Below are 24336 nucleotides of genomic sequence, written 5' to 3'. Positions count from 1 at the left end.
GGAAAAAATTCCGGCACCTCTGGCGACGCTGATATAGCCTTTGCAGTTGCGAGCGTCGTTAAATAAAACATAACATTTAACATTCACACAGCTTTTATGTTTAGTTAGTTATGTTCGGGCCGTCAGTGTTGACGCATTAGGAAGTCTGCACGAACTTTCATTTGAGCGAACATTCGAATCTAAAATTAGTCTATTATTTGTGTTGTGTGGTGTGTTTTCATAACGAAAATTCACATAGTTCTTAGGCTCGTAACACACTTGCAGAGTTTTCGCCAGCGAGAAATGTGTTGCGAGAAAGAGGCGAAGAGCCTTCCTCCACACACTTGGCGAGTTCTCACTATCACAGATCACACCTCGCTATGATCATCTATGCATTGCCTTCATGCAGAAAGCTTTTATCTGATTATAGTAATCACTCGTTGGGGGAAATATTATAGGTTATGTATTTACGTATATTGTCGTACCGCACTTAAATATATAACCTGTAAGTATATTGTCGAACTTCACAAATTACGTACAAACGCTATGTTGAATCTGAGTATTCAGATGATGAGAAAATGCAGTTACATGAACATATTTTGTTAATGAAAAGAAAAAGTAGGCCTAAATTTAAAGCCAGAAATACCTGAAAATCACATTGTATCTTACGAAAATAAGGGCGAGTTTTGGACACTGGTTTCGATTTGAATGATGATACGTTTAGGCGTTATTTCAGGTTGAATGGACCACAGTTTTTTTCATTCATGATAAGATAGAGAATTCTTTGCTATGTTCTGATTAAAATTATGTACACTGTTAAGACATTTAGATACATTATTTCAAATGTTTAATTAATAGTATACAATCTCAGCAAAATAAATATAGCCCTATTTATTTTCAGATAATCTGATATTTGTCTCCAGATTTCTTCTTTATGTTTCGTGTTTTTATAGTTTTCATCCCGTGTACCATATAAATACGCCTACGGGTGACATCGTACAAGTTCGATAAGTTTCTGACTGTAATTATCAGCCATGTTTCCTCATTTTCAAATAAAAACAATACAATTCATCACCACCCGTGATTATCTTTTTCTACATTCAGTCGTCATAAAGAGTATAAATGTCAAACATCTTTGATAAATGTGTCAAGAAAATTCGCTGAGCTACCGATTTCAGCGAGAAACTCGCGCGAGGTTTTTGCCTCGAGCGAGAATCTCTTCCAGTGTGTGGACGTCCATTTGAATGCATGTAATCAATTTTTTTAATTTTCTCGCAACACACTTCTCGCTTGCGAAAACTCTGCAAGAGTGATACGGGCCTTATGTTCGGTTAGTTATGTTCGGGGCATCAGTGTTGCCACATTAGGAAGTTCGCACGAACTTTCATTTTCAGTAAATATTCGAATCTATAATTAGTATCTTATTTGTGTTGTGTGATGTGTTTTAATAACGAAAATTCACCAAGTTTTAATGCTTGTTTAGTTATGTTTGGGCCGTCAGTGTTACCACATTAGGGAACTTCCATTTTCAGTGAATATTCGAAACTAGAATATATTACTTTTTTTTAGTAGGTTATCTTACGATGCTTTATCAACATTTTAGGTTATTTAGCGTCTGAATGGGATGAAAGTGATAATGCCGGTGAAATGAGTCCGGGGTCCAGCACCGAAAGTTACCCAGCATTTGCTCATATAGGGCTGACGGAAAACCCCGGAAAAACCTCAACCAGGTAACTTGTTCCGACCGGGAATCGAACCCGGGACACCTAGTTTCGCGGCCAAACACGGAATGTATTACTTGTATTGTGTGATGTGTTTTAATAAGGAAAATCCGCACACCATGAAATACTAACCTTTTTTTTTTTTTTTTGTATATACCGGTATTTATTCATTATCCAGCAAAATTTCATATCCGGAACTAGCCTGGTTCCTTTGGTGCTGGTTAAGTGCTAAGTACTTAGTGCTAAGCAGCAAGGTTGAAAAAAACTCTCTATACACCAGTACACTAATTATAATTATACTAACTTTTATGCTCGACCATGCCGAAATGTAGTAATTATACACCTGGAAGCAGTCCTTTAATGCATGTCATTAAAGTACACCTATTCATTAAAGTTCAGGTTTTCGATTATTCTCGGATATGCAATCGAAAGACGAGGGAAACGTCACGGAGGCTGGAAATCCAATACTGTCGCAAAAGGTTATGTTCTGTTACTATAATAATTAGCGATAATTGTAAATAATATTCAAATAAATTCAATTTGTCATCTCGTTTTTCAATTGTAAATCAATTTCCAAGCTATATCAAAATTAGTTCATGTTACATTACATCAAGGTCAATGACATTATTGTTCCTCGGAAAAAATCAATACTTTCGCGTCTGCGCACATCTCACAATTTAAGAGCTATGGACAATGTCACTTCCGATCTTCTGTCAGATACAAATAAAATGCATACTTCTGAATAATTTCAAGTTAGAAATATGGTCGAGCATAAAATGTCGTATGAAACTTGCCTGTAATGATAGTAATTAAGACGCGAGTATGTTTGTTTATGAAACGACTCGTTGCATAATGTACTATTCTAAAAGTTGCATAATTTCTTATATCGACATAGCAATACTAGTGTACTACTAACAAACACACTTGAAGTCTTGGGAATATGAACTATATTTGTGTTGATCTGAATGTTTCAGTTTGGACTGGTTTACAAATAGAATATGGGGCTACGATATGAGGAGTAAATACTGAAATAAACGCAATAATTCTACTCTTCAAGCTTCAATCGGAAGTCAGTGCGAGCTCAAAAGAAATTTCTCGATATGATTTATGGTTTATTCAGGGGTAACATAATGACCAAAAAATTGCTTTCATACACGAACTTATAATGAGAGGATGGATGGTCAGGAGGATGTTTATAACTCTTGACTTGTTCTACATCTTAAAGCTTTAACGGTTATGTAAGATCTATTGAATGCAGTAGATTAAATGGAAAAAAACCAGAAAAAGAGACAGAAACAGACACATATTCAAACTGACAGACATACATAGAGGCAAAAAGATAGTCAGGTGGACAATTTAAACATACGGAAAAAGCATAGACAGACATTCAGGCATACATACAGAGAGGCAAACTGATAGATTCACCTTAAATACATGAAAACTAAGTTTTTGTTTTTTAATTCCCTCAAGTCTCCCTTACTTAAAGAAGTTGAAAATTTACTATGTCATTATTCACATCTTCACTTACAAGAACGTCTACTTCAATATAAAGGAAAAGATTTTCTTGCTACATTTTAAATTTTAAAAATTTTGGCAATTTTTTAAAAGGAATCACATTTCCCTCCTAGCGCCCACGATTTTTTAAATATTTTCAATGCCTTTTGTTCGGCAAATTACAGAAGGCCGTGGCAGCAATACAAACCAGTATTGTTAAATTACTCTCTAGTGAAAGTAGCAATTTTTATTTTCTTAAACTTTCCTGAAAATTTTCATTGGAAAATAATTTTTATAGATTTTTTGTTAATATTAGGACACAGATATTAATTCACGCTGTAAATCATGAAATAATTATACGACAACTGTACAACATTTCATACTATTATCATTGATCATTTTTTAGTTATGAAGAAAATGGTTTGAAAATTTTTAAAGTTTTGGAGAACAAGCGATGAATGTACCAACAGGTTGCACTGTGTACTGTAGTACTCTCGAAATACAGATTTGGAACATAAACCAGAAAATAATAGAGAGACGAGTATTTAGAAAACTCTCGTACAAGCAAGAGCGGAGAATTCTATAATTGAGATTTTGATAAAATACATTTCTGAAAAAGCTCGTAAAAGATTCTCCCTTCCAAAAAGAAATGGGGATGCTCTAGGAATACTTTGAACACTACATACAAAATGTTTATACAGCCAGTGCTGACATACTGCGGAGAAATTTTGATTACTTCACCTTTCATAAACGACATAGAATATGTTCAAAACCAAGCTCTTATACTCATTACTGGTAGAATCGAAACAACTCCAATAGATTCTATGAGATTCCTCACTAATATTAACAGCATCAAAATGACAATAGAAGAAAAACTTATCAGATTACCAGGAAACAATTGGCATTCATACAGTCCTCTCTGTAGATTGAAAACTCAAAAAAGTTCATATCCATTGTTCAAGAATTAAAACAGAAAATCAATATCCCGAATTTAAAAGAAAACTTACAAATTAAACCAAACCCTTTAACTCTATTAAATATAGAATATAATCTCAATTTAACAGAAGAAATACTGAAATCAGAAGTAAACACTGAAATACTGAAACAATTGTCTTTAGAGACAATTAATATTAGGTACCCTCCACAAAACTGGCTTCATTTATACACCGACGGATCCTTGATCTCCAGAGAACAAGGTGCCGGTGCAGGTGTTACGTGCTCTTCTCACATTATAGATCTCTTGGATATGGAACAACAAGTTTTGATGGTGAAATCATTGCAATAAGGGAAAGTCTCAGGAATCTTCTATGCCACATCAATAAATTTAGGAATGCAGTTGTATTATCAGACTTCAAAGCAGTTATTCTATCAATAGTCTCTAAACACACACCTTCATCTCAAACAGCAGAAATAACTAAAATGCTATCTCAATTAATATCACTCAATAAAAGAATTGTATTCCATTGGATACCATCCCATTGTGGAATCCTGGGAAATGAGAATGCGGATGCTTTAGCAAAGAAGGGCAGCACTGCTACTTACAGACCTGTTACTAAATCTACGTATTACTCTGAAAAGAGATTTATTAAATCTACATACTTAGACTTCAACAAACAAAATTTAATAACACAATCCCAAGGGAAAAAATGGAACTCTCTGCATCATAATCCACAGTTAATTCCCGATTTACCACGAAAATCGTCTGTAGCTGCATTTAGATTGGCAACAGGCCATGATTGTTTGGCCAAACACCTGCATAGAATTGGAATATATCAGTCCCCTAACTGTCCATTGTGCAACTCAAACCAAGAAATGGATTCGGAACACCTCAAAATCTGTGCTTCAGTGGCTGGTCATGATAATATCTTTGAAAAATATTGGAGTGCAAGAGGTCAAATGACTTCAATGTCAAATGCCTGGCATTAGAAAACAAAAAACATTTTGGACTACTTGACAACTTTAGCTTGATGTATTCCCTGAAGTCCCCAAAGTGTATTCAATCGTTCATGTGAACAAGTATCATGTTCAAATTTATTATTTAAGCCGCGATCACTAGCGCTATGAGGTTGAATGTAACATTTTTATACTTTTTGTTATAATTTCTTTGTTTTTAATTTTGAATTGTTAGATTATTTGCCTTGTTGGGGTATGTTTGTCGACTAGATGCGATGTTTGGAAAGAGAGAAAGGAGTGGGGAAGCAACGGGCAACAGGGCTGTTAGTTCCTGTCTCACAGCACAAACGGTCAGCTGTATCTACTGTAAGGAGAAATCAACCATTCAAATCAACCAATCACGAGACACGCGTAACCATGGTAACAGGACGGTATTGCTGTGTCTATGTTTACAAGCTGCACGTGAATACCACGGCCTAGCGGTGAATGCAGTGCCCGGAATGACTGAGTTGGCTGGTTAACGTATGCTTTGTGTGAATTAAAAATATTATTTAGTTGTATTATTGTTTTAGTGTATCCATAATTATTGTGTTTAAATTATATTACACGTATTATCTTCGTTGTCATTGGTGGAGTGTGTGGCTAGTGTGCGTTTTCTAGTTTCTGCGAGAGTTTCTAAACAGATGACTTGTGCAGTGTCGGAAGGAAGGAAAGGCAGGCGGAGAAACAAAGAATATTGTACAAGGTGCCTCGTTAAAGAGTCAAGCGTGAGACGGAAACAGATAATGGCGGGCCTCTTTTACCTTCGGCACAAGTCATAATGAGAACTGCTGCTTGTATTAAAATTAATAAGAGCACTGTTATCGATATTGGAAAAGAAAAAGGCCGTGGAGATTTTAATCGTAAATGTTTTTTAGTTTACTATTTTTTCAACGTCTTTCTAACAACATTACCTCACAGTCTACTACATACAGTCGCGAAGCTCAATATGTAGTAAAAATGCAAACATGGGTAGTTGCCCACCACTAGGATCGCTACTATCGCCTCATCATCGCAGATCTCTCTCCTAGCAGACGACAAAATATGTTACACTTTCGTTGTCGTGTTCTTTTGGAAAAATTAACACCTTCCTTCCATTATTGAAATATTAAATTCATAAAGTTAATTTATTATTTTAATGAAGTATATTAAATTCCACCATAAACTTGAAGATTCCTGCAAGAAATAAATAATATAATTTTTGTTTGTGCAAAACGAACTGAAATTTACTATAATAGCTTCACTCATTCAAGTTTATAGCGATAATTAACTATGAAACCAATAAATATTAATTTGCATTTCTCTTTACAACAATAATAATGGAAATATGAATTAATGGAGTAACTTACGCGTACCGGTACTTGTAGTGTAGGCTTACGTAGTTCACAAAGTGGGATGAGGTTAAGCAATAATAATCACACCAGAATTGGAAATAAAACGTGATCAATAAATTTTATTGTAACAGACTTTTTCTACGTCTCTAGTGAGGCAACAAGTAAAGATAACAACAAAATTAACAGCTATAATTAAAAACATATCCTTTGAAAAAAATAGACTTAAGCAATAATAATCCCACCAGAATTGAAAATAAAACGTGATCAATAAATTTCATTAAAACGAGCTTAATTTTTCTACGTCTTTAGTAAAATAACACATAAAAATAATAACAAAATTAATAGCTACAATTAAAAATATATCCTCTGAAAAAAAAAAGTAGACCTAACCTTTATTTCTCTGGAAATTTAGAAGCCTAAGAGACGGAATTTTAACCGGTATCTAATGTCCTTTCGGTTAGACTGAAACATTTCATTGTGAAATTTAAGGATATAATGTATTCTAACAGCCACAAAGAACTTCGAAATTAAGAGTTTTGATTCTGCACAGCATTCTTGTGGAAACCCAGGAACCTTTCTGAATCTTTCGGAAATCGGACAAAGGATAACTCTGGCCTCTTTCTCTTACTGTTGCTACAATTTATAGCACTACAAACGTCTCGTCCTTGTCCCATATTATTATTACAATTATTATATTATATTTTAGCCATTAACATTTTCATTACAACCAATAACGAACATTTCACAAGCATCAATGTGAAATACGCAACGAGCTAGCACTCGATAGAAACACGACACAGTCCAAAGTCGACCATGGACAGTCTATTGTTTCTAGTTGCTAACCGCTTGGAGCGCTTTATCACGAGATTTGCAAAAAAACACCTCAAGCTTCGCGACTGTATATAGTAGACTGTGATTACACTGAAGAATACCGACACTCATAAAAGTAAAGGCTTTGTATTAAATTTAAACCTGTTTTTACAGTTTACAATCCTTTCGACGCTTTTCTAACGCCACCGCCACCGCCACTACTACTACTACTACTACTACTACTAATAATAATAATAATAATAATAATAATAATAATAATAATAATAATAATAATAATAATAGACTAATAAAAGTAATAATGTACACAAATTTTAATGCCTCGTGTTCAACAAATTGGTTAGAAATGTATGTGTTCATGTCAGCCGTTCATTACTGCACTCTATCGGCAGCGCGCTCGCTTACACAAAAGATGGGCAACATGACAACACTGCTCCCCCTTCTCTGTAAACTGTCAAGTCGGAAGTAGTTTTGGTCAAGGTATAGTAATATGTTTTGTTTATTAGATAATAATGGAGTTTTATAAATAACAATTTTGAGTGGAGAGTTATTATACTTGTATATTCAATAAAATATAGAATATTAATAGTATAACCCAATTAAAACAATAAAAAAATAATACATTATGAATTTTATGACTTATAAAAATTATTAGATGTTAACGTACCACCTAACAAAGTGAGTGATCGCATTACACAACAAAATGCGAATAATCTCGGTTTAAAATCGTTTACATATTTCTTTCCATCGTTATTATCTTAATAAGGCAGTGAAATTTACAAAGCAGTAAAGCCTCCTATATTTCACTCACCTCTCAGTTAAGATTTCTTCCTCTTCTACCTTTGCTTCCAGTTTGACATCCTCTTTCACTTGAGCCATGTCACACGACAATTCCTGTACATAAAGATTACATAAAACAAGGATCTAGAGGTGTAACACAGAGTGGACCATAAATCACGATCGGATATGTTATAAGTTAGTTTATGAAATAAGAAAATGCCACATGCTACTTAAAAAAAGTTATTTACTGAATTCGTCAATATTAATGGATGGAAATATAAAAAAAAAAAACTTACGAGGGCCTATTAGTGTCATTTTGGTATGTGCACCAATATTTCTCTTGCACATTTGAATTTTCACATGCGTCACGTCGGATATTCGTGTCCCTGTCACTGAATTCATTTATGACGGTCGGCTTCTATGCATGATAACCTATATTTTTCATCCAAAGAGACAACGAGGTTCTTCAGATATGCACTTACGCCAATCACTTCCTTGTTCATTTCATCGGTTAATGTTCCAATGATTCCTTCACACGTTCATTGGCAGGAGCAGGCACTAACACATCATGAAAAAATGCTACGGTTAACAACAACAAAATGGGAAAAAAGACTGTTACAACCAACCAAGTTGAAAACACAAACAAGTTTCCTGTCCAAAGTCACGGAAATAAAAACAGAATTGAATCTCCCTAAATCTAAAGAAAATATTTTAAGCAGAGAAAACCCTCTAACCTTCGAACCAATTAACATTCAACTAGATTTAGAAGAACCAGTTACAAAATCTGAAACTTCCAAACCTGTACTAAAAGCGCTGGCATTAGAAGCTGTGAACAATAGATACCCACCAGAAGAATGGTTACATATCTACACAGATGGGTCTACTATCGATAACAACTCAGAATCAGGAATTATGTGTGCGTTATTCTCATTTTATCAACCAGTAGGACATCATACAACAAATTTTGATGCGGAAATAATGACTATTCATATCTCACTCCAATACCTACTATACAGAATAGATAAATTTCAAAATGCTGTCATTCTCTCTGATTCTAAAGCAGCATTATATGCAATAAATTCATATAAAATGATGTCAGTCCAAATTAAAGAATGTCACAAAATGATCCAACAACTTAAAAAACTACAGAAAAGAATTCAATTGCAATGGATGCCTGCACATTGCGGAATTGCTGGAAATGAAACTGCTGACTTTCTTGCCAAAAAAGGATCCAATTTAATTCAGAATACAAATACAAGCCTACCTTTTACATCCATCAAAAGACTAATTAAAAATAAATATAAAATCAAGCAAAACCAAGCACTATGTACCAAAGCCAAAGATAAAAAAATGGAGCATTTTAATAAAAAACCCAGATATTATTCCGGAAATCCCACGTAAATCTGCAGTAGCAAAATTCAGACTGCTTACAGAACACGATTATTTGGCCAAATACTTGAATAAAATAGGAATTTACACAAATCCAAATTGCCCTCTAAGCAAAAAAGAAGAAGAAATGACTGAAGGTCATCTGCAAACCTGTTAAGTTCTACCTGATGGATCCACCACAGAGAAATATTGGAGAGCAAGAACGCTAATGGCTTCGTTGCCAAAGCCCGGCATTAGATAACAACAACAACGTTCATTGGCATCATCGTCGACATATTTTTTTAGATCTTCCGCTGAGTTTCGCATCCAATGCAGAGCCTGTTGAGAAAGTCTTCTTTTCCAGTTTCCGGAGATTAGCTTCACTTGAAGCTGCTTTATTAAAGCGATGAAAGCGGTTTTCTCTGATTTCTTCGTATTTTTCACCATTTCGTCATTTTCCATTAACCCACACACTAAGGATTACGTTCTTCACTCGTGTATGTGCTTGTATCCGCCATTGTTTAAAACACAAAGACAACAAAACATTTCACATCGACAACAAAAAACTAATAAACGCACGTGCCGGAAAGAATGTTGCTTTTATATTCACTCACTCTATCGGAAAAGCGAAAAACTATTGCCACAAATAATGTATGAAGGGGAAAAATATCTCTTACAGCCTAGGAATAGGTTTTAATAGTTTTGCTTGCAAGAAAAGGTTTATTTCAATATGAATAATAACCGATCGTGACTTCCATCCCACTCTGTAAATGAAAACAAAATGCATGACAATTTATATGCAGTAGATCTCATTTGAAAGGTAAAAAAACAAATACTAGGGAGGACTGGAAAGTAATGCAGCTACGTCATAGTTTCGTCATTACTTCTTTACGAAAGGTAATAGAATATCTGAGGTTCTCTATTGCATCCGTTAGCGTGCTCTAGTGTGGAGTGTTAAATATCGATAGTACAACTGGCTCTAATCGATTACCACACTACATTTTGGTCAAAGAGTACAAGCTACAGCAATATTATTCCAATAATTCTATGAAATTTGGTGTGTTCTTCTGTGGTTACAAGACAACCATCATCATAAAATGACAGTTGATACGAACAGTTGTTAGAGGGGCGGCCATTTTTTCCCTATATACAACGCTTAGACAAGGGGTTTCGTGTATATAACTACTGCAAAGCAAGTCCCATTGTATAGTTACAGACTGTTTATACGTCCATAACTTATTCACGGTTTATTAGTAAAGTTTTCTGTCTCAACTCTGCATAAGTCTCGTATAAAAACTATACATAGTTTATTAGTAAGACTACTATGGTGTACTACTTTGGTTAGGACTTTCAAAGTTGACAGATAGTTAGTTTGAATCTTGCGTTACAGACAGCAATGGCTCGATTAGGTGTCGCCCTGGCGGAACGACCGGTAATTACTGAGTAAATATGAAACATGTGCTAGCATCACCTACTTGTGAAGATCAGCAAGGTATAGTCCGTTTTATCTGAGAAAAACAAAAACGTTCGAGTGAATCCACAGGGAAATGTTGGAGGTGTTTGGTGCTGATTGTCTGGACTGTAGCAACATCTCCAGGTGGTGCAGATTCTTTGAAGAAGGCAGAGTAAATCTTACCAACGAAGCATGTTCCGGCCGACCAGTAACCGCTGGAACTCCACTTAATGTCACAGGCATTGGAGTGGCGGTCACGCATCCTACAGCCTAGATCTGATACCGTCTGAGTTTCACCTCTTCAGAGCAATGAAAAAATTCCAAGGAGGCCAACGCTTTGGTTCAGATGAAGAAGTGAAATCAGTCGTGCACAAGTGGTTATAAACGAAGTTTTCATGAACGAGGTGTAGGGTCTACTGAATCTGGTGTCATGATGTGGGAAATGTGTAGAGAAACTTGGTTCCTATGTTGAAAAATAGGTATACCTGTAAAACCAGTAGCTTTTTCCTGCATTATTTCGTTTTGCTTACCTACTAAATACGTTGCCACAAAAGGTTGTTGTGCATTATTTTTCGATCCTCCATCGTATTACGACATGGAAATATTAATATAAGAAGTAAAAAGAACCAAAACTAAGACATTCTGAAAGATACATCATATTTCAAGTAACATTTCCATAAACAATAATTTAAATGAAATCGTAATTGAGAATGGCACTGCACGCTGGTCTGAAACGAAAATCTAGCGGGACAAAATTAACTTCGGTCATCCATGTGAAAGTTTTCTTTTTATTGGGTTATTTTACGACGCTGTATCAACATCTAGGTTATTTAGCGTCTGAATGATATGAAGGTGATAATGCCAGTGAAATGAGTCCGGAGTCCAGCACCGAAAGTTACCCAGCATTTGCTCGTTTTGGGTTGAGGGAAAACCCCGGAAAAAACCTCAACCAGGTAACTTATCCCGACCGGGATTCGAACCCGGACCACTTGGTTTCGCAGCCAGACGCGCTGACCATTACTCCACAGGTGTGGACTCCATGTGACAGTACATTATATTGAGGACATACTAGTTTGTAAACATACTGAAACTTCATTATCTGTAAGCAAAACTATCAGCACAGTATGATGATGGAAGAGTGAAAGAGAGAAAAATTCTCTCTGGCACCGGGATTTGAACCCGGGTTTTCAGCTCTACGTGCTGACGTTCTATCCACCAAGCAACACTGGATTCTCTGTTCCACTCTTCCATCATCCATTATCATACGATGATGCAGAATTTCTACACTGAAATATCATAATATCTTAATATATAACATGCGAAAATTAATCACTTAGGCTGGTATTCACAGTCGACATTTTCGATTAAAGTGTCCTTTGGAAGACGCAAAGTATCACTTTTCCGTTGCACAGTCGACACTTTGGTGCAAAAGAACACTTTGGATGAAAGTGTAGTTCCGACCACACTTTGAGCCGAAAGAGGCACTTTGTATAAAAATGGCGGACGTCTTGGAAGTTGTCGAATTATTAGAACGTGCGGAAGAGATGGCACAATTAGTGGACAATGTACAAATTAGAGATAGGCCTAAAGACAATCCCGTGGAATTTTATAATGATATAGAATTTAAAAAAAAAAGGTTCCGATTTGCTAGAGACTTATTGAGATTGCTTATATTTTCGATGACTGGTTGACAGAAACGAATAATAGACGTTTGCCAGTGCCTCCAATAATACAGTTATTGGCTGCATTAAAATTCTATGCTACAGTTATGTACCATACATTAATATATATAATATTATAGTTCAGGTATTTCTGTAGTAACATTCGCATATTTATAACCTCAATTCGATGAAGTGATATGTAGGTAGATATGCCTATATAACTTATATTTTATTACTGAAACGAATTTTTTAACTTAAATAATATTAAACTAACTTCAATTTGATGTAGGCATAATTATCTTAAATTAGCATTGAGAGACCTCACGTGCCTGTCTTCTAAGCAGATTTCATAATTATATTGGGTTTAAGATTATTTTGATTTTTTGTTGACTACCTGCATTTTGAGATAAGATTTATCTTGATGTTGATATAATCATTACTGTTTTGATACCGGTAATATATATTTTCACGCCGGTAAGCAATACATCTACTGTCTCTAGTTCATATGCAGTCATAACCTCACCATGAAAAGAGATCTCATACTATTAGGCCTATTTTGTTTTGCATTGTAGAAGCATTTGGCATTCAAAATATTCCTGAAGAGCAGACAATAATGGAAATGAGAGAGAGAAAATAGTAGTAGTAGTAACAATAACAATAATAATAATAATAATAATAATAATAATAATAATAATAATAATAATAATAATAATAATAATAGCAGTAGTAATGTGTTTATTTCATTTTTTTTTACTTCTGTTCACTATTCACGAAAAAGACAAAAATGAAAATAACGGAAATAACACGATATATCAATGAAGCAGATACGTATAAAACCTAACCTAACGATATAAATTTAATGATTTTATATATATATATATATATATATATACAAAACTTAACCTACTCAGTCCAACTTAACCTAACTATATAAACTAATAGAAGATATGTAGGCTACAAAATCTAACCGAACTGTATAAATCAGTGGAACGGATACATACAAAATCTAATTTAGCGACATAAATCAATGAAAAAGATATGTACAGAATCTAATCTAACTATATAAATTAATGGATCAGTTATGTACTGTACAAAACCTAACCTAATTTCACCAGCAGTATCCCTAGGCCTATTTAATAAAATGTTATATATCTGAACTGACTGAAATAATCTAAACCATCGGCAACAAAAACTAGAAACTGAAATAAAACAACTTTAAATATATATTTTCTTCCTCGCGCGATCAATACCCTCCTAATTCAAATCACAAGCATTGTAATTTGTAGGTTATATACGACATTAATTTGTTATTGTTTGTTCACTTGTTTTGAAAGGCATTGTGGGACTTCTATTACCAACCAAATTGTAACTCTACACTTTGCTGGCGTAAAGTGACACTTTGTAAAGTGCACTTCTTCAATCGTCTATGAATACCACTAATATGAAAGAGCCACTTTCGTCAAAAGTGTCACTTTGCAAAGTGGTGATATAAAGTGTCGACTATGAATACCAGCCTTAGTGATTTAAGACGGTGCTTACTCCATCGGATCCCGGCCACTTAGTCACTCATAACGAGTGCACCTCTGCACATGTGTGGACATTGTGCCACTGTCATACATCTATGACGCAGTGCATGAGGGTAGGCCACTAGAGGGAACCAAAGAGGTGGAACTTAAACTGACAGGATTCGATCCGACATTGGGAAGGAAATCCGGTGTGGCTTAGTGGATAGAGCGTCAGCACGTAGAGCTGAAAAGCCAGGTTCAAATCCTGGTGCCGGAGAGAATTTTTCTCTGTTCCACTCTTCCATCATCATATGATGACGCAGAATTTCTGCACTGAAATATCATATGTACTTCGGTACATTGTAATATATAACATAGGCTATAATATATCCCCTGAATTTGGACCTGTAGGCAGCTGACCTTGCATGTAATACGAGACAGTTGTTCAGTGTAAAAGAAAGAAAGGGGCGTGTTCGACAATGTGAAGGAATAAATGTTAAATATCTATTGAAAATTTCAGCCTAAGGTATGTAGCATGTTATAACATTATATCGGATGGAATACAGAAATTCGTGTATGCATGTTGATTACATTCGTCGAAAAAAAAAAAAAACAACAATAATTTTGTGTTTATTACGAATATTGAAATAGGCTTTTAAAAATAACGGATTGGAACTGATGAAACCTTTCTTATACCTTATAACAACCCTGTAACTTCAAAACACTTGAGATGCACTAGTAACCAAATTACAACGTAAAGTCACTTCAAATAAGAGGTTTTAAAAATTAAATTTACACGAAAACAATCCACATTACTGAAATATGGCAGAAGCATAAATTATTCTTTATTAGTTTTCCTATCGATATGGGAAAAAATTACGATTCTACTCGCAATAGTTACCGAATAAAATGTCGTTTTACATTTGAGAAAAAAACTATTAACTTTCCACCAATATGATATAGTTTTTTGTTACATAAAACAGGAGACATTTGCTGTGAAAAATCCGGAAGGCTATTTCAATTCCCCTCTGTATAAGATGCAGGCTTGAATTTAAATCATACCCAATCCAGTATACGATATAAGCAATCTTGACAAAATTATGATACGGAAACAAATACAAAAAATGAAAAATAAGAGATCGTGACATTTTGTAGGAAATTTTACTTAGTCCAGTAAATAATAGAAAGACTTTTGATGAAGAATATCATATGAAAATAAATGTAAAAGATAAAAACCACGAATTGCCTCACCATTACCGTTGGTATCAATATGGCAATAGTAGAAAAAAAAACTCATTCAAAACGAAAAATTTATCAAATACGTGGGACGAGAGACTGGCGAAAATGTGGATAAAATACAGGAGAACCCGTAAAATACCGAACACCTGGCAACCCACCACTCACCTCTGCTTCACTCTTCACAACGGGAAAATCAATTCGCACAGAAGTTTCCTTAAATGATGTCTCTGAATTCAGATCATAGCTGTGGTCTATACATTCCGTCTTTATTTCATTCATATACCGATCTCTTAGTTTTTCATCCTGCAAACAACAGATATAATAATATTAATAATTTATTAACTCGAGATTTTACTCGTGTTAATTATGTAAGCATGTGTGGCTTAATTTCAGAACACACACACTATTTGACACAACTCTTCATCACATGAACGCACCCACACAACAGGCAGTGAAGTTGAGATGGCCCCGAGATGTAGTACGCTCTGAGGATGGTGTCAAGTAGCACCGAAACAGCTGTAAGCCACACATGCTTACATAATTAACACGAGTAAGATCGCCATTTAATCAAACATTTATATTCAAGTGTTAAAAGTAGCGTACGAAAGATTCAACATGGATAATAATATTGTTCACGGTGAAATATAATTCGCACGTATGCAAGCCACCACGCAATTTACCTTTCCAAAGTATGTCGAAATTATTCTTTTCGAAAATTGCCCCCGGGCCCTAATTTCCGAGAAAAATTGAGTTCAAATTATACAATCTGACAATGTAGCATGAATGTAAAGTCACTTCTTATCTGGTTCAGTTACGTCTTCAGATAGTCTAGGAATAAAGTGAAGGAGTGTAGAACTGCAACATAAGATTCAGTGGTTCGAATCTATTAAGTAATTGTTTTCTTATGTATTTAATTTAAATAATAAATCCCCTTCAGAGCCCGATGGATCTTGTTGCACGGCTTCGTGGAGCTGTAACGACTGTCAAAAGGGATATGCTGCATAACGTACAGCAAGATATTATTAGGTGCGCATACTTTTGTCGTCATATGGAGTGTAATGGTTTTGAGCACAGGTTGTAAATAAATGAAATACAGTAGCTACAGTTAGTGTAAAAATGTAATCACTACTAAAGAAACAACCTAACATTTAAAAATGCATCACATAATGCTACATAAATAAATGAGTTAATGAAAATACTGCGTAGGCCTACTATAATTCATTTCGAAATAAATGACTTTGAAAAGTAGTAAACTGTTAGTATTAAAAACAACTTTATACAGAAAAATATACAAAGAGACGGGGATTCGAACATGTACAGTTATGATATAAAGACGTTCGTCTTATCACGAGGCTATGGAAGCAACGACGTACTGTCACAGTCTATTATATACAGTCGCAAGCTCAATATGTAGTGAAAATGCAAACATAGGTAGTTGCCCACCACTAGGATCGCTACTATCGCCTCATCATCGCAGACCTCTCTCCTAGCAGCCGACAAAATATGTTACACTTTCGTTGTCGTGTTCTTTTGGAAAAAATTAACAATTTCCTTCCATTATTGAAATATTAAATGCATAAAGTTAATTTATTATTTTAATGAATGCATATTAAATTCCACCATAAACTCGAAGATACCTGCAAGAAATAAGTTAATATAATTTTCGTTTGTGCAAAACGAACTGAAATTTACTGTAATAGCTTCACTCATTCAAGATTATAGCGATAGCGATAATTAACTACGAAACCAATAAATATTAATTTGCATTTCTCTTTACAACAATAATAATGGAAATATGAATTAATGGAGTAACTTACGTGTACCGGTACTCGTAGTGTATGCTTATGTAGTTAACAAAGTGGGATGAGGTTAAACAATAATAATCACACCAGAATTGGAAATAAAACGTCATCAATAAATTTTATTGTAACAGACTTTTTCTACGTCTCTAGTAAAGCAACAAATAAAAATAACAACAAAATTAATAGCTATAATTAAAAACATATCCTTTGAAGAAAAAAGTAGGCCTAAGCAATAATAATCCCACCAGAATTGAAAATAAAACGTGATCAATAAATGTCATTAAAACAAACTTAATTTTTCTACGTCTTTAGTAAAATAACATATAAAAATAATAACAAAATTAATAGCTACAATTAAAAATATATCCTCTGAAAAAAAAAGTAGACCTAACCTTTATTTCTCTGGAAATTTAGAAGCCTAAGTGACAGAACTTTAACCGGTATCTAATGTCCTTTCGGTTAGACTGAAACATTTCATTGTGAAATTTAAGAATATAATGTATTCTAACAATCACAAAGAACTTCAAATTAACAGTTTTGTTTCTGCACAGCATTCTTGTGGAAACCCAGGAACCTTTCTGAATCTTTCGGAAATCGGAAAAAGGATAACTCTGGCCTCTTTCTCTTACTGTTGCTACAATTTATAGCACTACAAACGTCTCCTCCTTGTCCCATATTATTATTCCAATTATTATATTTTAGCCATTAACATTTTCATTACAACCAATAACGAACATTTCACAAGCATCAATGTGAAATACGCAACGAGCTAGCACTCGATAGAAATACGACACAGTCCAAAGTCGACCATGGACAGTATATTGTTTCTAGTTGCTAACCGCTTGGAGTGCTTTATCACGAGATTTGCAAAAAAACACCTCAAGCTTCGCGACTGTATATAGTAGACTGTGGTACTGTGGTCCACTGATGTTAGGCCTATTCTACTTCCATGCTACCGTTTATCAGTGTTGCCAGAATGTGTAATTTAAACTCAATTTTTCTCGGAAATTAGGGCCGGACCACAATTTTCGGAAAGAATAAACTGGACAAAGTTTGCAATGGTAAATTGCGTAGTGGCTTGCATATAAGCGAATTATTTCAATCAAAATATCTATTCCATTCGATAGCTAAATACTTATTTCCAATCGATATACTGAATAGCCAATCAGAGAACATGTTTCAGAACACGAAACTGGCGGTTCTTCAAATCCTACTAATGAAATATATCATAAATCTTAGGAATGAATATTACGGAGAGTCTGGGGACCACTGGTCTAAATATACCTCAGATAAAGGCTTGTTCTCTTCTGCATCAGCGTTATCACTTCTTTGTATAGCAAGAGGGTCGGAGTCAGGTTCCATCTTGATCACGTCCATCACGACTGAAACAGGATATTAATATAAAAATTCAAATTGACACCCATTGAACTATTTGGATATACTTAATATCATGTTAAATAATAGTTACAAATCTTCAGGTGCATCTACACGGTTGAATATTCTATGCGTTTATGCATGAAATCTGGGGAGAATATTAAAAGAATCATGTTGAAAAGGAACGTTCAATTAAGATGCATGCAAATTTTGTGTCTACACGATGCGTCATGTTGAACGTCATCTTCATTACGTATATAAGCTATATTAATTAATTAATATTAAATATCGCTCCAATACTTTGCCCCACTTGAATCGCAAAATTGTGGTTGAACACTCCTTAGGCACTCGTATTTGAGATAATCTTCAATGAAGCTAATCGTACTTCAGCTTAAAAGATCCATCATTATCAAACAAACGAATTTTCAGTTTATTCACGGCCACCTAAAACAATCAGCTATTTGTTACGTGCTACTTTCTTCCTCCGGCGAGTTTAGTGCTGGAACCTGAGGTATTCTTGCCATCGGTGCGGGAGGGTTGCAGGTACATTCTTTTGTTGCTACTGCCAAGCCGAGACGAGCGGAGTGGGAAGTATTAATCGTCCAAAAATATGCAGTCTTCAGTTTGTAGTAGTGTGTGAATATTTCATATACATATTGTTTACCTAGGTGTATATGGTTTTGTTATTAATATATTAAATATATTGTTGCAATTTTGCTCAAACATCTCCCTGATGTTAGCTATGTTAATATTATATGAATTACTCATATTAAATATTTCACCGTTACAAGTCATTTTTAAGGAAACATACTGTGGAAAAGGTTTTAGTTTTATTCTATTGGAATCTTAGAATATCTGTGATTGGTATCGTGAAAAAACAGATTTCTATGTCATGCGAAAATCATATGTTGGTGATATCTTAAAATACAAATCAAGTAATTTTACTTCTCAAGTGAGTTCAGCAGTACAGTATATTTAAATTGATTACTTCACAAATTTAATTCAGTTCTACTAATTACTATATTCTATAGTACAATTCTTCTTTTCATTTATATTATTGTAGTTGTATTATGATATTTCTTCTTATTTATTTTACTGTGTTTATATTTCTGGTGGTTGGATGGCCTTAACTTCACCAAAATAAATAAATGAATGAATGAATAAAATTTTCTACAATGCTTTCCTTCCCTGAACACATAAGTACGAATGGTTGTAGCTCTATCTCGCCAAAAATACGTTAGAAAACTAATAGGCATACTGCTCTCGTAAATTGGGCGAATGTTTTCAGTATGATTGTACTTCCTTCCAGACTGCCGCTGTCACTGTCCCCTCCCACTCCAGTACCGCGCTAGACTAGTGGAACTGCATTCGTCTCAGCACTAAACTCCTCAAAGGATGACAGTACTGTTGAACGAAATACGCAGAAGATACCAACCAGCGAGGGGTGTTTTTCAACTACCGCATGCGGTCTCATTTTTGGTGGAAGAGACATGCACAATTGAAAACGTTTCGATCACCCTTGCATGCATTGCTTGAATGCGTAAGAGTTGAAAGAAAAGTTGAACCGTGTAAATGAACTTTTCGTGTATATGTGTTTCACCCGTGTAGAAACCGAACACAAACGAAAATCTACATGAACACAGATAAGAAAGTTGCACATAAACAAGTTGATTCTAGGGATAAATTACTAACAAAACTGAAGAATTGAAGACTGACGCTGTCACAATGATTTTTGTTATGTGTACTCTTGGAAGTCAAGTCAATGACAAAGGAAACAATAGTATTCATATCTTAGCATATAGCTTATAAATGTAAATACAGTTTCTTCAACCCATTCTTTATAGAATAGTGTGCAAGGAATTATATAAATTTCACCACTACGACCGGTACACCAAAACAGAAAGTTGAGTTGAAAGTTATTCAGGAAAGTGTGCTGTTCTGATTCACTCCCAAACTTTTATCTTACATTGAGGGAAAGTCTAAAGATGCCATAACTATATCGTGAAAATATGAGATACTTTTACAATAGACTTTTTTTTAAGGAACCTGAAGACAGAGATCACTGAAAAGGTACTGTAAGTAATACTGAAACGAGGGAGTTAATTTAAAAAAAAAAAAACACTATTGCCTGTAAGCAATGTTTATGTCTATTTATTTACGTCACTCAACATAGTTCATTCATGTTTGCTGATCTGAAAATCGAACATCTGTAAATATTTATACAAAACAATATTTTCAACATTCATTTGTGAAGTAAAGAGACAAATTTCTGATTTTTGCATAATGAAATAAAGTTTGATTAAAAACGGGACATTGCCCGTCCCAACAAAAATTATGGGGGCGAAGTACAAGGAAAGAAGGCTGTTAGTTTTTATGAGGCGTATGGTAAGCTTAGCAAAGTCCGGTTCTGAAGAAGATATGCAATAAATGGGTTACAGTGTAAGAATATGCTGGTCTCTGTGAAAGAAAAATAATATACTTGCATACCTATTTCCAGATGTAACTATTAAGCAATAATTACGTTCAATGTTAGCACATATTACAAAGATGTGGAGATTAATAGATGCCAGTTGATTTAACGTCAAGTTCAGCATGAAACGTAATCAAGCGAGCCGTCAAAGTTATGTAGATACTTTTGACGCCATATACACATAGAAGACCGTGACACAAAACGATTTTTACAATCAATTTCAAAAAACATTTTAACAGCACAAAAACAGATGCCCTAGAATTACTCTTTATTTAGCGATCAGGGTTGCCAACGTGCCACATCCATTCATCAGGAATCTGGGACAGATGTCGATACTGCGTTCCTTAACTTCACTAAACATTTGAATCATTGCAATACAACTGGTTTTACGTATTAAAACTAATTATATAGCTCTTAAGCTTTCCATTTCTTACATTTTTCCTACATTATGAAATTATTCAAATCTGCTTTACAGGAAGCTTCACCTGAAAGACTAAGATTTGCATTATGAAATTTCGTTTCAATTATTCGTAAAGTCTGGAAAAATGCCATATTATAGCATGATCTATAAAGAAAAAATTGCCCGATAATGTGGATAATACCCACGCAGAGCAATGTCGATAGTCGACGTTACTCGCTGGCCACTAGTCACCGGGCCGTACCGAGCCGTGCCAAACAAAACACAATCGAAATGGTGGTAGTAAAATTCGCGACTATATTCTTAAATAATTCACTGAATCAGTCAAGTGCAAGACTTCTGGCTTCTGTTGCATTCAAACAATTATAAAATACGATAATTTAGTCCAGGGAGCATCCGTTTTTTATGCAAAGATAATTTGTTTGGCTTGTTTCTTAAATAAAATTACGAAATGGCGTTCCTGTGCTTAACATTTAATAAAAAAAAAAAAATATAGCAAAACTTTTTTGCCTCGAGTCTCTCATCAAAGTCACATAATCTACTTCAATATATTTACGCAAATATATCTTGTAGCCAACGAGTTAGAAAGAGAAAGATATAGAGTGGTCATTGCGCCGCCATTTTGAAGAAAATTGAACGACAGTCGGTAATGAACTTATGCGCCCAAAACAAAGCGGGCGTGGTGATAACTAACATTAGAATCGTCAGCTGTCTTAATTTCGTTTGCATAAATCAGTTAAACTGAAGTGGAAAAACCTAGTATTTCGTCAAATACGTGCTAGGAACTACTTATGTACGCTAAATTTAAAACACTTGAGCTATTACTAGAAGGAATGCTTAAAAGAATAACCTAAGCAAAATTTTCATGTAGTATGACAAGAAGTCCTAGCAAATATACTGAAGAAAATGTTAATATTCCTAGGTTCTTTTAAATGCGACCTGCAAGATTGTCTATAAAATGAACGAGTATGATTCGGATGATTTTATTAAATTGTTTTCCCAGTCTCTACACGTTGCAAAACTATTTATTATACAATAAGATATAAAATGAAAGTAGGCCCTATCTGTAGTAAACAACCTTTACCTCCAAGCTTGTAACGTGGGTGAAACATGACAAAACACGCTTTCAGTTTTTTTTTTTTTTTAACGATGCTCTATGTGACCGCCATTTGCCCTCACAACCATTTGCAGACTTCTTCCCCATTGTTCAATAGCACTGAATATCTGTATTTGATCAAGCCGGTCCCAACATTCAAAAAGGCGTTATCTTAAACGGTCAATATCACGAATTCTTGTTTTGTAGTTTACTCCATACAAAATAGTCCATACGAATAAGATCGCGTTTGAAATTCCGAGCGGAAACCATCAGAGAATCTGAGAAATGCGAGTTTTCACACAATAATCTCTCTGGAGGAATATCATGTCGTATCTTGCTAAACAATCGATGTAAATTTAAAATAGATCATTTTCGCTAAGTGTAGTTCCTTATAATTTGACGGGCAGATAAATTACCATACTGGTGCATATGTCAAATGAAATTCTTGTCTTCGTTCGTTAAGCGACCATTATTATTCACAAAATGAGAACTCAAAACGGAAGAAAACAAATGAAGATAGCAGAGCAAACGATATGGACTGCTGAACTCGCAAGACCATAATGCTATTTCGGCATAAACGATCGAATTTGCACTGCCACACAAAAAATTTAAAAAAATTTAATAAACGGTAAAAAGAAATAAATATTACAGTACTTCCCAGTCTACAAGGACTGTGAAATTTGCCTGTGAAATAAACTTTCAAGTGAAATCATTAGCTATCTTTATTTTCCCATTTTTCTATGGTACTGTGGAAAAATGAAATAAAGACATTTATTTACTTTAGCGATACTGTACTTGTCCCATGTTTATAGAAATAACTGCAGAGGAAGAAGTAGAGGAATAGTGTATTCGAACTATATCGCTGAAGTGTGGAAATTTATTGGCTCACTATGATCCGACGTACAGTACGCAACACAAGATCGAATCGAAATAGATTAAAATAATAACGAGAAATGCATACAAATATGCAGATTATAGCCTATAGTTATTGCGCGGTTATTCTTTGCTGTAGTCTTTCAGGGACCTATCCTGTTGGGACATGAAATAGATTAAGAAGTGTGGATAACCTCTACTTTGAAACTTCAGTTTGGTTTGAGCCAAAGTTCCTTTGTGAAGAAGAGGCAGATGTAACACCGTTATATGGATGTAACAATACTGTACTATGTTGCTCTTTGTGGAAGAAAGAAAATATACCGATTTAAATGTTTATATCTGTTTGAAACATTACACACCTTCAATATTATTAACACAGAGTAATTGGCCACCAATAATTTGAATTTGTTGCATGTAGAGAGATCAAGTATGCCATGGTACATGATCACGTATCACATCGTCAGTCACGTGTTTCTAGAGTTGGGCAACACGATTCTTTTTCAGAAGTCGATTCCAACGATTCAATCATACATTACGAATCGATTCTAACGATTCGTTCACGATTCTTCTCAGTCTGCGATTCCAACTATTCTTTTGAATCGTCAACGAGTTCACGATTCTTCCTACTCTGTGATTCCAACGATTCGTCAACGAATGACTTAGAGGACACTTTCCTTTGCAAACCACGCATAGAACAAAAACGTTCTACATCTCTCTCATAGATGGCATAAGAGGCGAGACATTGGATTGTCTCTTTCTCATTGGCTGGAACCATTCAGTATGACCTCCATTAGTCTACAAATTTATCCAAGATAATGTTTCTAAATTATAATTTATCAACTGAACCTTATTATGAAGTACATTTGTTGCATTACATCTCTATTTAACTATGCAAATTTCAGGTTCGTGTTCATTATTTTTCACACTTAACAAATGCAGTATTTTGATTTCACTCTCGATCGGGAGCATTCGGCACGGTTCGGAAATGTCCGCTGACAGGTTACATCAA

At 34.7% G+C, this 24336-nt stretch overlaps 1 protein-coding gene across 3 annotated transcripts in view; it reads right to left on the bottom strand.

The window, feature by feature from the left end:
• LOC138692071 (zinc finger protein 239-like) overlaps positions 1 to 23804 on the bottom strand; it is a 30324-nt gene extending 6520 nt beyond the window's left edge. Inside the window, exons 1-4 of one of the 3 annotated variants that reach the window (XM_069814973.1) lie at positions 23687 to 23804; positions 18381 to 18478; positions 15460 to 15597; positions 8100 to 8182 (exon numbers count right to left, since the gene is read on the bottom strand). In XM_069814973.1, the coding sequence (XP_069671074.1) occupies positions 8100 to 8182; positions 15460 to 15597; positions 18381 to 18478; positions 23687 to 23741 (374 nt within the window). In that variant the 5' untranslated portion in view covers positions 23742 to 23804. Of the gene's footprint in view, positions 1 to 8099; positions 8183 to 15459; positions 15598 to 18380; positions 18479 to 20957; positions 21181 to 23588 lie in introns of those variants that run through there. The other 2 variants (XM_069814975.1, XM_069814974.1) reach the window with 2 other exon arrangements.
• Positions 23805 to 24336: the final 532 nt, after the last annotated feature.

The sequence above is a fragment of the Periplaneta americana genome, chromosome 16 (assembly GCF_040183065.1).
Source record: "Periplaneta americana isolate PAMFEO1 chromosome 16, P.americana_PAMFEO1_priV1, whole genome shotgun sequence".
NCBI classification, from domain to species: domain Eukaryota; kingdom Metazoa; phylum Arthropoda; class Insecta; order Blattodea; family Blattidae; genus Periplaneta; species Periplaneta americana.
Note: the sequence above shows the minus strand (reverse complement) of the source record. Positions and strands in the feature narration are given on the sequence as shown.